Source organism: Poecilia reticulata, linkage group LG4, assembly GCF_000633615.1.
Source record: "Poecilia reticulata strain Guanapo linkage group LG4, Guppy_female_1.0+MT, whole genome shotgun sequence".
Classification (NCBI taxonomy): domain Eukaryota; kingdom Metazoa; phylum Chordata; class Actinopteri; order Cyprinodontiformes; family Poeciliidae; genus Poecilia; species Poecilia reticulata.
In genome coordinates, this window is record NC_024334.1 from 18064020 (window position 1) to 18076198 (window position 12179).

Below are 12179 nucleotides of genomic sequence, written 5' to 3' on the forward strand. Positions count from 1 at the left end.
TGAATATGAAGGAGTCCCCATGAATGTTTACAACTGTTGTCATGAAGTGTCATTTGGTAAATAGTGACACTATTAATGCAAAGTTGCAATAAAAGTTTAATTAAAAGTGTAAAATTTGCATTATTTGGTTAATAATTACCCATTTGATGCAAAGTTCTATTAAAATTTGTATTAAAAGTCGATTAAAAGTGTCAGCTTTGCATTAGTGTCATCATTTACCGAATGACACTTCATGACAACAGTTGTAAACATTTATGAAGACTCCGTCATGCTCATTACAGGTGTTATGTCAGTCTTATGAACATCCTTTCAAATAAACTGTTACCAAGACCTTTCTTACTTTACTAAATAGTTAAACCCACTCACTCCAACTCAAGGTTCTCAACACTTGGACCGTTTCTGTGCAGCAAGCTTTCTTTGCACTGTCCTATGCTGCGTCTTTTAGAAACACTCAGTGATTTTCATCTGTGTAAATTGCTATATATTTTTGCCTGCTGGGTAATTTCCCTTCCCAAAACCTCCTACTTAAAAAAAAGGCTAGATCCGCCCCTGCCTGGATGATAAATTGTTAACATATGTAATCTATAATGAGATAATGTTAAAAGATAAATTTAGTTTGGTGTAGTTTAGAAGAGGAAGCTGAGCAGTTGTCCCCGGTGTCGCCCATGCTGCGTGGAGGAGGAGGAGGAAGAGGTGGAAGGTGGGGTTTCAGTGTCGGGGCGGTAAAGCTGCACTAAATAACACCTCGCCTCGAGTTGAAGCTTCACTTTAGCATCCACCTGGCATGACGGGACGACGGTACTGAAAACTGTACACTTACTCTCAGTTCCGGAGTAGCGACACACTTTTTCTAGTTTTGGCTAAGCTACTCAAATGAGACTTTTTCACCTAAAGCACCGACGGTAAGTTAACTTGGAGTTGCGTCATGTTGTTATTCCGTCTGTTATTTTTGGATAATTGAGCTCAAGGTTTTTAAATAAGCCCCCGTAACTGTCACGAGGACACCGGTGTCCTCATGGACCCTTGGATAACATACAAGCGTTTTGGAGGTGACAGGGTTATATATATATATAATTTTTTTTTTTTTTTTTTTCGTATAATTCTCTTACAGAGTGTCTGGAGGTGTACGGATGCATGAAGGTTGAGCAGTGAGTCCGAGTTGACGGAGCGATATCTGGGTCAGCCTCAGTGGAAAGACCGAGCTGCTTTATCTGTGCGACCACATAGAGGTTATCAGCGAGCGTTATTTTCATTTACGGGAATTCTGGGGGGGGTGTTAGAGCCGTCGAACCTAAAACTAGCTTAGACGGCTCTTATGATAATAACCTATATGCAGATTTGAAGAGAGAGCTCTCCACTTTATTTCCCCGTCAACAGAAATGCTTGTAACATCACGGAGCATTTAAACATGAGGAGATGGTGCTTTAAACTAGTGTTTTCCGAAGGTGGGGTCGGGAACCCAGAACGGGCCACTAAACACCCATGTTGGGGTCTTGAAATTACCTCCAAACATCCGTTTCATGATTACTTCTACCAGAAGCTCTAGCCAAACTTTTGTGTTCCACTTGTCTAAAAATAGAATATCAGTTGTTATGACTCTTGTTGTCGTCATGGACTTGTAATGATCATAATTGGGTTGCAGTGCTGCTTTGTTGCTTGGAAGCCGTAAAGTTTTTAAACCAATGTTTTAAGAGACGCCTTAAAATGCAAAAGCAGTGCTACAGAATTGTATTAGTTATACGGTGTTGTGAAAAAAAGAAATATGTGCCCTTTTAGATCGAATTTTAGTAGCGGACAGGTAAGATAAATTGAGTAAATTTCCAAAACTGCATAACCCTATGTGGAAAAGTAATTGTCACTCAAACCTAATAACTAGTTGCACCACTCTCGACAGCAGCAACCACCATCGAAAGTTAATGATAACTGGAAATCAATCTTTTTCGTCTCTGGAGGAATTTTGGCCCGCTCCTTTGCCGTATTATTTTCGCTACACTGGAGAAACATTACAACCTATTTAAGATGACATTGCTCACAGAGCCACTTTGGAGCCTTCTTATTTTTCTTTTTTTTTAACCGCTCAGCAGGGAACATGCTGGTGTGTTTTGATTATTTTATTGCTGTTTAACTCAACTGTGACCATGACACTACCACCACCATGTTTAACTGTTGGTGTGGTATTATTTTTCTAAAATGCTGTTTCACCCAGTCTTTTTCTTATTGTTACATCATGAACTTTGACTTTAAATGAGCTTGCAGTGCTTTAGATGTTGTCTCTGGGTTCCTTGTGGCCCTGTTGAAGGACTCTTGAAATAATTTTGGTTGGCTAAAACCTTCGTTATGGGTTTGTAACGCTTGGAAGACTGAGACGCTGATAAATTAGTTTCTCGCCTGCTCTGGGACGCGCCTCTTGATTCTGCAGATCTGGCCGTAACCAGGTCGAGATGCAGTGAGTGAACCCGAACAGAGCATTGTGGGTAATCACCAATAAGTCAATCTAATCAAATGTTATTTTTATAGCACGTTTCAGCAACAAAGCGCTTTAGATCATAAAAACACAAAAACGCAAAGTCAGAGAACACAGTCAGCAACTGAAACATTACATGTTGTCAAGTGCCATCGTTACACATCATTACAAGAGTGTGATTACATTCTAACATAGGGGAAATTTCAACTTTTAATGAGCAAAATCATCATTTGAAGAGTTTGTTTTGACGATCTGAAACATCCAAGTGGTGACGAATCACAAAAACGAGAAATCTGTCAGTGGGTGAATATCTGTTCTATCTGTTTAATGGTTTGATTTCTCCCCCTGCGCAAATGACCAACATCATTTCCTGATTCCCATGTGTTAACTCCACTCACTTAGAGAAAAGTCCCCTGTGTGGAAGAAACGCTGTCATGTCCCGGTGCGCACGCATGCAAATCAAACACTCTCACACGAGTGTGGGCTGAGAAGAAAAGCAAGACACCACAGCTCTGCCTGTACTGACCTTTGGATCAGATATCTGTGTTTGTTTTATCCTTTACAGAAGTACAAACACATCTTAAAGGAGGCTCACACACACACACATGGATGTCAGATGGAATAAGCCCAACGATGCTGCCCACCTCGGTCTGCTCTGTACCTGTCCCAAATAGGTGAGAACAACGAGAATCTGCGAGCTCTTATTGTGTTGTTAGGAAGTTGTTTTTAGCGAGCGTCAGTAGATGGGTCTTTGTAATAAGAAATTAGGGAAGCAGGACACATTTCAGCGTAACGTCGGCGCGTTTCAGGCAGAGAAATGAAAAGCGCCCTGGGGCCTGTGGTTCCTGCTGCTGTTGGAGAAACAACCTCCAGCTGACGAGTCGCACTACCGTGGTTTAGTGGAGCTGAAATAATGTCAAAATTAAATTGATTAAATAAGTGTTCACCTCTTCCTGCTCCTTTTCAAACAGAACAGTAATAGCAAACTAATTATTCCGTTCTTGGTTATGTTTCTCTATGTCCTGGTTGTTCTCTTGTTTTTTTTTTTGTTTGTTTTTTTAAACCTGTTTGAAATGAAATTTATAATTATCCAAAGTTATTCATTACTAACAAACAAAAAGATGAACTGAATGAAAAATGCTGTCGCAGCAAAAAATAACTGTAGAACAAAATAGTTATAATGTGAGCAATTTAAACAGGAATCACAATATTTATCACCTTCTTATTCATTTATTTCTTCACTTCTTTGGTCCTGACTTTTGTATAATCACTGACCATTAAAAAGGACTCAGTAATACATCTGAGTTCTGTTTTTCCTAATATGAATTAATAGATTGCATCATAATGTTTTCTCAGTTGCTGATTAATGCCAGTGCACAATTCAAACAAGTGATTTATATGAAAAAAATACATTTAAAACAGTAAACTATACATGTGTAGCTACTTGTAAATGTATGTCTTTTCTAAAATAGTTTGAGAATGTCTTGATATGGTTAGGATGATCCTGCATTCAAACCCTAAATAAAAAGGACTATTCTCGTAAACAAAGGATTATCCCTTATTGATTTAAACAGTCCAATCATCAAATTTTTTTCGGGACATTTAGAAACCCATTGCGATTTAAAACAGAGGTTTCTGTTCAGCATCATGGCTTAGTTTCACTCGGTGACCTAGGACAGCTATTCTCACTCTTTCTGTGGGAAGTTCAGTAAAATACTAAAGTTTCCAGATAGCCACCGAGCTGAGACGTTTTGTAGACGGTACTGCAACAGAACCTGGACTTTCTTGACTTGCTGCTTTTTAATAACGACAAACCAGAAGGCAAAAAGTATATATATCACTGTTGTCTGAGTTACTCTGTAGTATGGTTGAAGGATGACGCTTCCAGATTTGTCTCTCAAGTTTAGTTGTCCATGTTTCAAACTCAAAAGGTAGACAGGAAGTCTCAAAAAGTTGAAGAGGTAAAGTCTGGTGTTTCTCAGTAAAACCAACACAGCAGCCGTGGGATTAAAATGCAGGCTGTTATATAAACCGTCTATTTACACTTCTGGTGGTATTATTCATCATATTAAACACTTACACGTGTAATGGATATCAATTATTTAACATATCATGTTAGTATTTGAAATGCAAAGCTACTCAGTTAGTAGCCAGTAATGCTAGTAGAGGTTAGCATATCCCACTAGTTTCCTGGCAGACCGTTGTTAAGCTGGATCTGATGCTATTCCCAGGGTGACATTTCCTTCATTATGATATCTTGTAAAAATAGTTGAGCTGTGTGACGTTGGCAAAATTTGTGATTGTGATAAAACTGGTCAATATAACCATGACAATGTTAGCATAAAACCAGCTTAAAAGTTAAAACTTTGACTATATTAGCCAAGAATTTTCACACTCCAAACAGTCTCTCTCTGCGATATGAATGTGGCACACACTCATATTGCTATGACGACACGTTGTTCAGCCCAAAAATAGCATCATGGTATTTACGCTAACATATAAATCAAAACATAAAATAATTTCAATTTGTTGTTCTTACAGCTGCAAAATAATTTAATATAGATTTTTATACTAATAATAATTATGCCCAACATTTATTAATAGCTGGTTTTATGTTTTGCAGCTAACATTTACTGCATTTGTTTATGCTACAGTGTAACTGTGCACAGGACGTCTGTGGGCTTTTGTTTATAGTGATCAGAGTGAAGAGTGGAGGACAGATGGAAGCAGCTGCATAATGAGTCGGGCTGTTTTCTTGGATAACCAGTTTGCAGCGCGTTGCTGAACACGCCCGCCTTGCCCTGCAACTGTTTTAATAGCTACATTTTTATCACAGGTTACAGGGGTGTTCCTTTAGTTTTCAAAACCGTGACAGTTTCTGCTTTGTAATGGGAAATGCATCTCAACAAATGTTTCAATAAGCAATCAAAAGAGCAGCAGTGAGCAGCAGCAACAGGGGAGAGAGTATCAGACGGTGAAAACACTGATCTGTCTGATTCTTTTAGCTTTTTAAAACAAAGATCAGTGATTTTTTTTTTGCCTGTTTTTATTGATTTGCTCTGCAAAGAAGTTAATTAGCCTGTATATGTGGTCAAAAACAACAATAATTGTCTCAGTTTGAGAACTGTGGTTCCATGCTCTGTAAAAATGACGTTTTCAGTCTTGTTTTCAGTTTTACACCTTAGCTTTAAATGCAAACATCAGCTAAATTTGTCATTTCGGTCCGTCAGTGCAGTTAATTTTAGCATGATTTACTGCTGGCAGTAGTATGGCATTTTTCTATGAATTAAAAAATGTACATTTCTAAAATTCTTTGAATTTTAAATAATAATAAAAAAAGATTTTTGTAATAAATTTCTGTATCTTCTACATTTCATAACTGTAAAAATTACTTGAAATTGATCTTTCTTGAGTTATTTTTATTTGATGTGTTCTCTACAGTAAGACAATGTTTTGTAGTTCACAGTCTAACAGTCTTATTTACTGTAAAATTTTAAAAGTATTTTTGTTTTACAGTGTTTATTTCTGCTTTCAGTCATGTCAGCCAGCTGAGCACCTGCCACAACACGCCCGAAGAGGACGATGAGACCATGAACACAGAGGAGAGAAAAAGCAGCACAGTCCACAAAGCGGACCCCGCGTCCGACCTCGACGCCCACCACCGGCCCTTGGACCGCGCGCCCTTCCCCGACGACTCCATGTTCAGCCGGCGAGGGTGGAACCAGGAGCAGGGCCTGTTGTTCCCCTCCTCCAGCTTCTGCTCCTCCCAGCTGCCCCACAGCCTCCCTGCCGGGTACAGCCAACCCACCCCGTTCCCCAGCCAGGTCAACATGCTCCACCCAAGCCTGGCCAGCAGCTGCACCAGCTACCCCAGCAGCCTGCCGTCCTGCCTGGGCCATAAGGATTACTCCTCCAGCTGCTCCCAGGACAGCTGCCTGTCCAGAGACAAGTCCGCCTCCCTCCCCAGCCGCCACGGCAGCCACATGAGCCTGGAGCAGCCGCTGTCGCTGCACTCCAACCCACCTTCGGCCGAGCTCTACCACCACACCTTGTCTCCGTACTCATGCCCGCCGCAGGGGCCCCCCTGCTGTGCTCACTGCCCGGCGGACGCCTTCAGCAGGCGGCCCGTGGCCAACAACCGCGCCTGGCCTCAGTACAACCCAGCTTACAGCCCGTACTGTAAGTCTGGTCCTCCGCTCTCTGACAGCCTCGCTCAGTGTGCAGTTGGCAGGTTTGCTTGATTCTGTCTTTTGTCTGTTAGACCCAGAAGAGTGCAGGATCCCTGGAGCTGGATTCACACACATGTGAGTTTAGTGCCTGCATTTGATTAAAAAAAAAATCTGATTAATCTCTCTGATGCTGTGATTAATCATGATTAATCACCATGCCTGACTTTGAATGCTTGAAATATGAATATGCACACAGTTGTGGTTTTTGCAGCAATGTTGCCCCTGGCAACCCCTTCCTCCTGCTGCACTGCAACCAATTAAAATGGAAGCAGTTATCTGTTTTGGATGTTTTGTTAGTTTTTCTTGTAGTAGAACGCAGGTAGTCTCTCAGTTATCAGCAACAATCAAGGGAAACTTTCTCCATTAGACATGCATACAAAGAGTAGGAAACTTGTTCAGGGGACATCTGACAGATCAGACATTTTATTTTCCGGTTTTTGGGTGTCCCACCCCTTTCAGTGGCCGCCCTGGGCAACTGCCCCCACCGTATGTGTGTTTAAAAAATGTCTCAGGAAATATTTTATCATCTCAAACCAAACATCTGAAGATTCTCCTGTTTTTCAGGTTTTTATATTCAGGGAATTTTAAAGGAAGTCATTTTGTTATAAACATTAATCTAGAAACGTCCGTCTTCATTCACTTCCTGTGGAACTCGTGCGATGGCATAATTCGTGCATGGGAAATTTCGAGCTCAAACGTGTAGACGCAACACAAGAAAGTCGAACAATGTTCAACTTTTGTTGCTGCAGCAGAAACCTTTCACTTTTCGCTGTCATTTTGTGTCAAGACCAAAACTTTCTGCTGGCTTTTAGACCAAAACAGATCATTTGATCATTCTGCGTTACGCAATGAAACGTTCAGACACCTTTACGTTGGCACCACTGCTCGAGTTTTAAACCAGCCTCACAAAGTTTGGCCCTGAAGTGCTTTGTGTTTCCTTGCAGCGGCCACAACATCCCGGTCCAAGAGAGACATCCTACGTACAGCACGCCGCTCTCTCTGGAGCAGAGTAAGTCTCGGCGGCCGCAGCAGCAGCCGGCGCCGCTGCAGAGCTGCCTCTAACTGTCCGTCTCTGAACGCAGGGCGGGTCTTCGTCACGTACGAAAACGACAACGACAAACACGTCAACGAGATCATCAAGTTTGTGGCTCTGCTGCGACACAACGGCTTCGACACTCACGTATGTGGCAACCAACATTTTTTTTGTGGTTACGCTTTAGACTATTTGACTTTCCTAATGGAAAATAAAGCAGCACCTGTTCACTTCAATACTCATTAGAAATCCCTTACAGACAAGTCCAAACATCCCAACTCAAAATGTTCAATTTATTAGTAACTAATAGCACATATTGTTGCTCTGTTGGATGTAAACATGTGTGAACTGGTTCTTAATGAGGAAACATCAGATGTCTGAGTGCAAGTGAATGCATCGCAGAATGATCAGAGCTTTAAGCAGCGGTGATGGTGTTACCTGATTACACACACTGCGGACCAACTTTACTAGAGCGCCAACATTTAAGATCAGAGAACATGTGGTGGGACGGGACGTCCCAACGACACACAGCTGACCACACCTTGTTAATGTTGCCATGCCAACATGCTCCCTTCATGTCTACCTTATGCTTCACTCAGTCTGAGGTTCTGCGTTACTAAATTTACTTTGTCATTTCTCTAACCAAAATGAGGAACGTGTTTTGTTTTAGTTTTTTCCCAGGCCCAACCTGATGATTACAATGAAGTATTATGAAAAATAAAATTATGAAAATAAAGTTGAAATAATAATTCATATAAACGATGAAGGGGAGGAAACGATACAAAAATGAGAAAATCTTAAACTAATAATTCCCTCCTTGATTTGAAGCTTAAAACACAACCACTTATATTAATTGTGTTCCACCATTATTTTATTTTTTTGTGCTGAAACTGTCTTAAAATAAAATATAAACAGTAGGAAGATCAATACTTTGCTTGGCATCTCAGCTGGAGACTTTGGGTCTAGCTTAACAACCAGAAGTTGGACCAAATAAAGTGAAATTACCCTTTTTTTAACCTTTAAATGTGTTTGTCATCAGCTCCAAAACCACAATGATTGTTGATTAGGAGTTCATCTTCTGGAAATTCCAATTTTTATCTTTCTTGTAATTAAATATGAAATTAATTCAAGAAAGTCGGACTTTGATCAACACTTACCCAGACTTACCCAAGTGAAATTCCAGTTTTTCTAGATTGAAGTTTGCACTGCAACCCTGCTTATAGCAACACTTTTCAACAATAAATGCTCATTTCTGACTGTGTGAACCTCCATTAGTTAAGAGCTTGACATACAAATGTCTTTGTTCTAGATTGACATTTTTGAGCAGCAGTACAGAAGCATAAGCAAGATCGACTTCATGGAGCGGTACCTGAGTGAGGTAAGAGCAGATCAACACCTTTAAGACAAAATGGAAACACATTAAAAACCTGTCAGAGGTAAAAATCTCTTCATCACTTTGATGGACTGTTGCATCATCCGGAGCAAGAGTAAACTTGCCTTTGGAAGCCGTCCTCCGGTGGAGTTTGATGATTAATGATGTTTATCTGCTCCCTCAGAAAGAGTACCTGATCATCATCATCATCAGCCCCAAGTACTACGAGACGGTGACCACGTCTCCCTTCGACCTGGAGAACGACGAGAGAACCTTCAACACCGTTTACATCCACAAGCAGGTCAGAGTCGCCTCCGCTTCTCAGCTCGTCTTTAAAACGCAGCCCAGACTCACTGGTGTGTGTGTGTGTGTGTGTGTTGCTCAGCTTCAGAATGAGTTCATCCAGAACGGAAGCAAGAATTTCAGGTTTATTCCCATTTTGTTTCCCGGGGCTAAAAAGGTAAGCGCCGCAGTCGTAACGCAACATGGATCTACAGCGTTGAGAGGAGAAAAATAAAAATAACCACGTGGCGCCTCCATTTGTGTTTTTTAACAGTGTCACGTTCCCAACTGGCTCCAGAACACTCACGTCTACGGCTGGCCACGTGATCGGGACGACATCCTCCGACGCCTGATGAGGGTGGAGAAGTACAACCCGCCCCCCATCGGGGAACTGCCGACCATCGTTTCCATCCCCATTTAGAGCGCTGACCCGAGGACAGTGTCCCCCGTCCACCGGGGACGCTGTCCTCGCGCCTGTCCTCATTTAGTCTGTGATTGTAAAGACTCTCAGGTGCTTTTGTAGATTCTTTAACTTTTTTTTATTTACAAAGAGAAAACTGTCGACGTGAAACGTGGATTGGGGAGGTTTTTTTATTTGCTACATCTTGTTCAGTTTGCCTTTGTTTTTTAAAAACAGTTTAAAAATCTCATTAATTTTTATAAGCAAGTCACAAATGTGCAACTTGGTTAAACAAAGTAAAAACTGTAGTGACGTCTGGTACAGAAAGACAAAATCGCTGCAGTTTCTCAGGTTGTGTAAAGTGTAGGGGTTTTCTTTAGAGACAGAGAAAGTGCAGGATTTTTCTTTGTAAGCGCTTCTATTTCCTGCACTGCCTGTCAGCTGGCTGAAAGAAGATACACTTTCTCTTGCTTAGGAGAAATTTCTTGTTGCAAAAAAAGAGAAGCACATAGTCCAACTAGAGGAATGTCAGAACCAGAGCTGACAGGCTTCCTACAGAGTTACAAAAGGAATCCAGTCCCCCCGTAATTTTACAGTTCTCAAGTTTGATTAAAAACTAAAGTTTCACTATAGAGATGTTTATTTTGCAGCAGTAGGGATCATTTTTGTTTCAAATCAAAGCAGTCAGATCATGTTTAGATTGGTTTTCTTATTTTCACTCAGTGACTCTAGGATCTCATATCAGCCTGATCACTTCAAACACCTGCTGTTTTTATAGTCATTTAAAAAATTTCATTTTTATTTTTTTTTTACTTTTTAAACCATTGCTTTACATCCGTTTACACAATTGTTTTGATTTTAACTATAAATTAAATTAAGATGCAGAAAAGATAACTTGTGTACATTTGTCTCTGGGAGCGACGGCAGTCGTCTCGTTACCATCGATCAGACAAGCAGAGGCCTGGATATTTTTTGTTTTTTGCCTTGAGGGATGTTGGCATTTCCCCCCCCCCATCCCCCCCTTTCTTCCTTCAAGTGGCAAGCTATGGGAACATCGTGTTTATTGTAAACTGCAGAAGGAATGCAGCAGAAATCCAGTCTCGCCACTTCTCCCCTCCTCCGCAGGGCCGGCGGCGCTCCTCTCATCGGCTCGCGTAGAAAAACGCCTCGACAGGAAGTCTTGAGATAAGCAGCTGACGCAGCTGTGCGGTACGATTTCTCAAGAATCGGCAGAAATGCACTCAAAACGGGGTCATCAAAACCCATGTGCGGTTTGAGACGAATCTGCATGCAACGCTGTGTGACACACTTGAAGCAAAAAAATTTAATTAAATAAAAACGTCTGTGTCGGCAGAATAGGTGTTAGGTGTTGTTCATCCCAGCGAACAAATAAAAACTCCTGCACCTGAAATGCACGACAGCAGGTGTTCACATGCAGACTCATGGGCTTTTATCTTCACTCAAAATGTTTCTACAATTTAAAAAGATATGAATACAGTCTCGTATATATTGAAAGGTACATAATAATATTAACTTTATTAAGGACAAAACAACATAATAAATGGTTACACACATTTTTCATGTAAATATCTCTCAAGATTTAAGTAACAAACAAATATCAGACAATAGTTTCATTTTACTGGTTGTAAAAACACTGGAGTGCTATTTGTTCAAAAGCTACAAAATACATTTCAAAAGCAGGAAGTGTTTCATTTCCTTCAAGGAAAAAAAAAAAAAAGTACTATAAAATAAGTTACAGTACAGTAAATTTGTCCAAACTGACTTTTGTTCCCGTCTTACACCCTTTTGTAAGCACAAACCAAAGTAGGATCAGAAAGAAACCAGGTCTGAAAATCGTCGTCTCACCCGTGGGGAAAAAAAGGAATTACACAGCCAGGTGGTAAAGAACAGTGTGGCGTTTGTGAAAAAAAAAAAAAAAAAAAAAAAAAAAAAAGGCACACAAAGGCTTCTGAAAATGTCAAAAACATTCAGGTCTTCATCTGCAGGTCACATGTCTGGTATCGTTAACAGAAACTGTTCTGTACTTCATGAGCTCAGGGGGAAAAAAAAGGACAAATACTTCATGTTTAGTCACAAAATACATTGGTGAGCCTCATACATCATCAGCTGGCAAAGGAGGTATGTTGAACCTTGGTCTGGTGAAAAAAGCCATCTTCTCTCTGCAGAAAAAAATTAAGCAGATTAATGCAAAACCTGTTAATGAAAAGTGCAGCGTGCATTTATAGTTGACCCCTTTATTTTTATATCCTCCTTTTCCACCTTTACCCAAACAATTCATGTGAGCTTTTGGAGTTTAGCCAACACATTTTACTGAGCCTATTTTCTGCAGCTGTTGCAAACACTGATATAGTTGTGACAATTTATCAGATATGGTAGAT

The 12179-nt window shown here is 40.6% G+C and overlaps 2 protein-coding genes across 6 annotated transcripts in view; one reads left to right on the plus strand and one right to left on the minus strand.

The window, feature by feature from the left end:
* The first annotated feature begins 685 nt into the window (after positions 1–685).
* traf3ip2l (TRAF3 interacting protein 2-like) lies at positions 686–10076 on the plus strand. Of its 5 annotated transcripts, none has more exons than XM_008407587.1 (11): positions 687–902; positions 1112–1229; positions 3030–3138; positions 6000–6643; positions 6726–6768; positions 7638–7702; positions 7776–7873; positions 9036–9104; positions 9283–9399; positions 9484–9558; positions 9655–10076. In XM_008407587.1, exons 3-11 carry the CDS (start codon positions 3074–3076, stop codon positions 9799–9801), a joined length of 1323 nt encoding a protein of 440 aa, XP_008405809.1. In that variant the 5' UTR covers positions 687–902; positions 1112–1229; positions 3030–3073; the 3' UTR covers positions 9802–10076. The 5 variants fall into 5 exon arrangements, with proteins under 5 accessions (XP_017160030.1, XP_008405809.1, XP_008405811.1 ...); XM_008407589.1 differs by having other exon boundaries at positions 1112–1178; XM_008407588.1 differs by lacking the exon at positions 687–902 and adding an exon at positions 947–1049.
* A 1213-nt stretch (positions 10077–11289) lies between these two features.
* Positions 11290–12179, minus strand: part of wwc3 (WWC family member 3) — a 39245-nt gene continuing 38355 nt past the window's right edge. The window contains exon 23 of the mRNA XM_008407586.2: positions 11290–11960. Coding sequence (XP_008405808.1) covers positions 11894–11960 — 67 coding nt within the window. The 3' untranslated portion in view covers positions 11290–11893. The remainder of the gene's footprint in view (positions 11961–12179) is intronic.

Bases quoted from the DNA above. Each gene is read 5' to 3' on its own strand.
- traf3ip2l (XM_008407587.1), top strand. From the start codon at position 3,074: ATGTCAGATGGAATAAGCCCAACGATGCTGCCCACCTCGGTCTGCTCT. The intron at 6,644-6,725 runs GTAAGTCTGGTC...TTTGTCTGTTAG, and splicing joins CCCAGCTTACAGCCCGTACT to ACCCAGAAGAGTGCAGGATC. The intron at 7,874-9,035 runs GTATGTGGCAAC...TCTTTGTTCTAG, and splicing joins ACAACGGCTTCGACACTCAC to ATTGACATTTTTGAGCAGCA.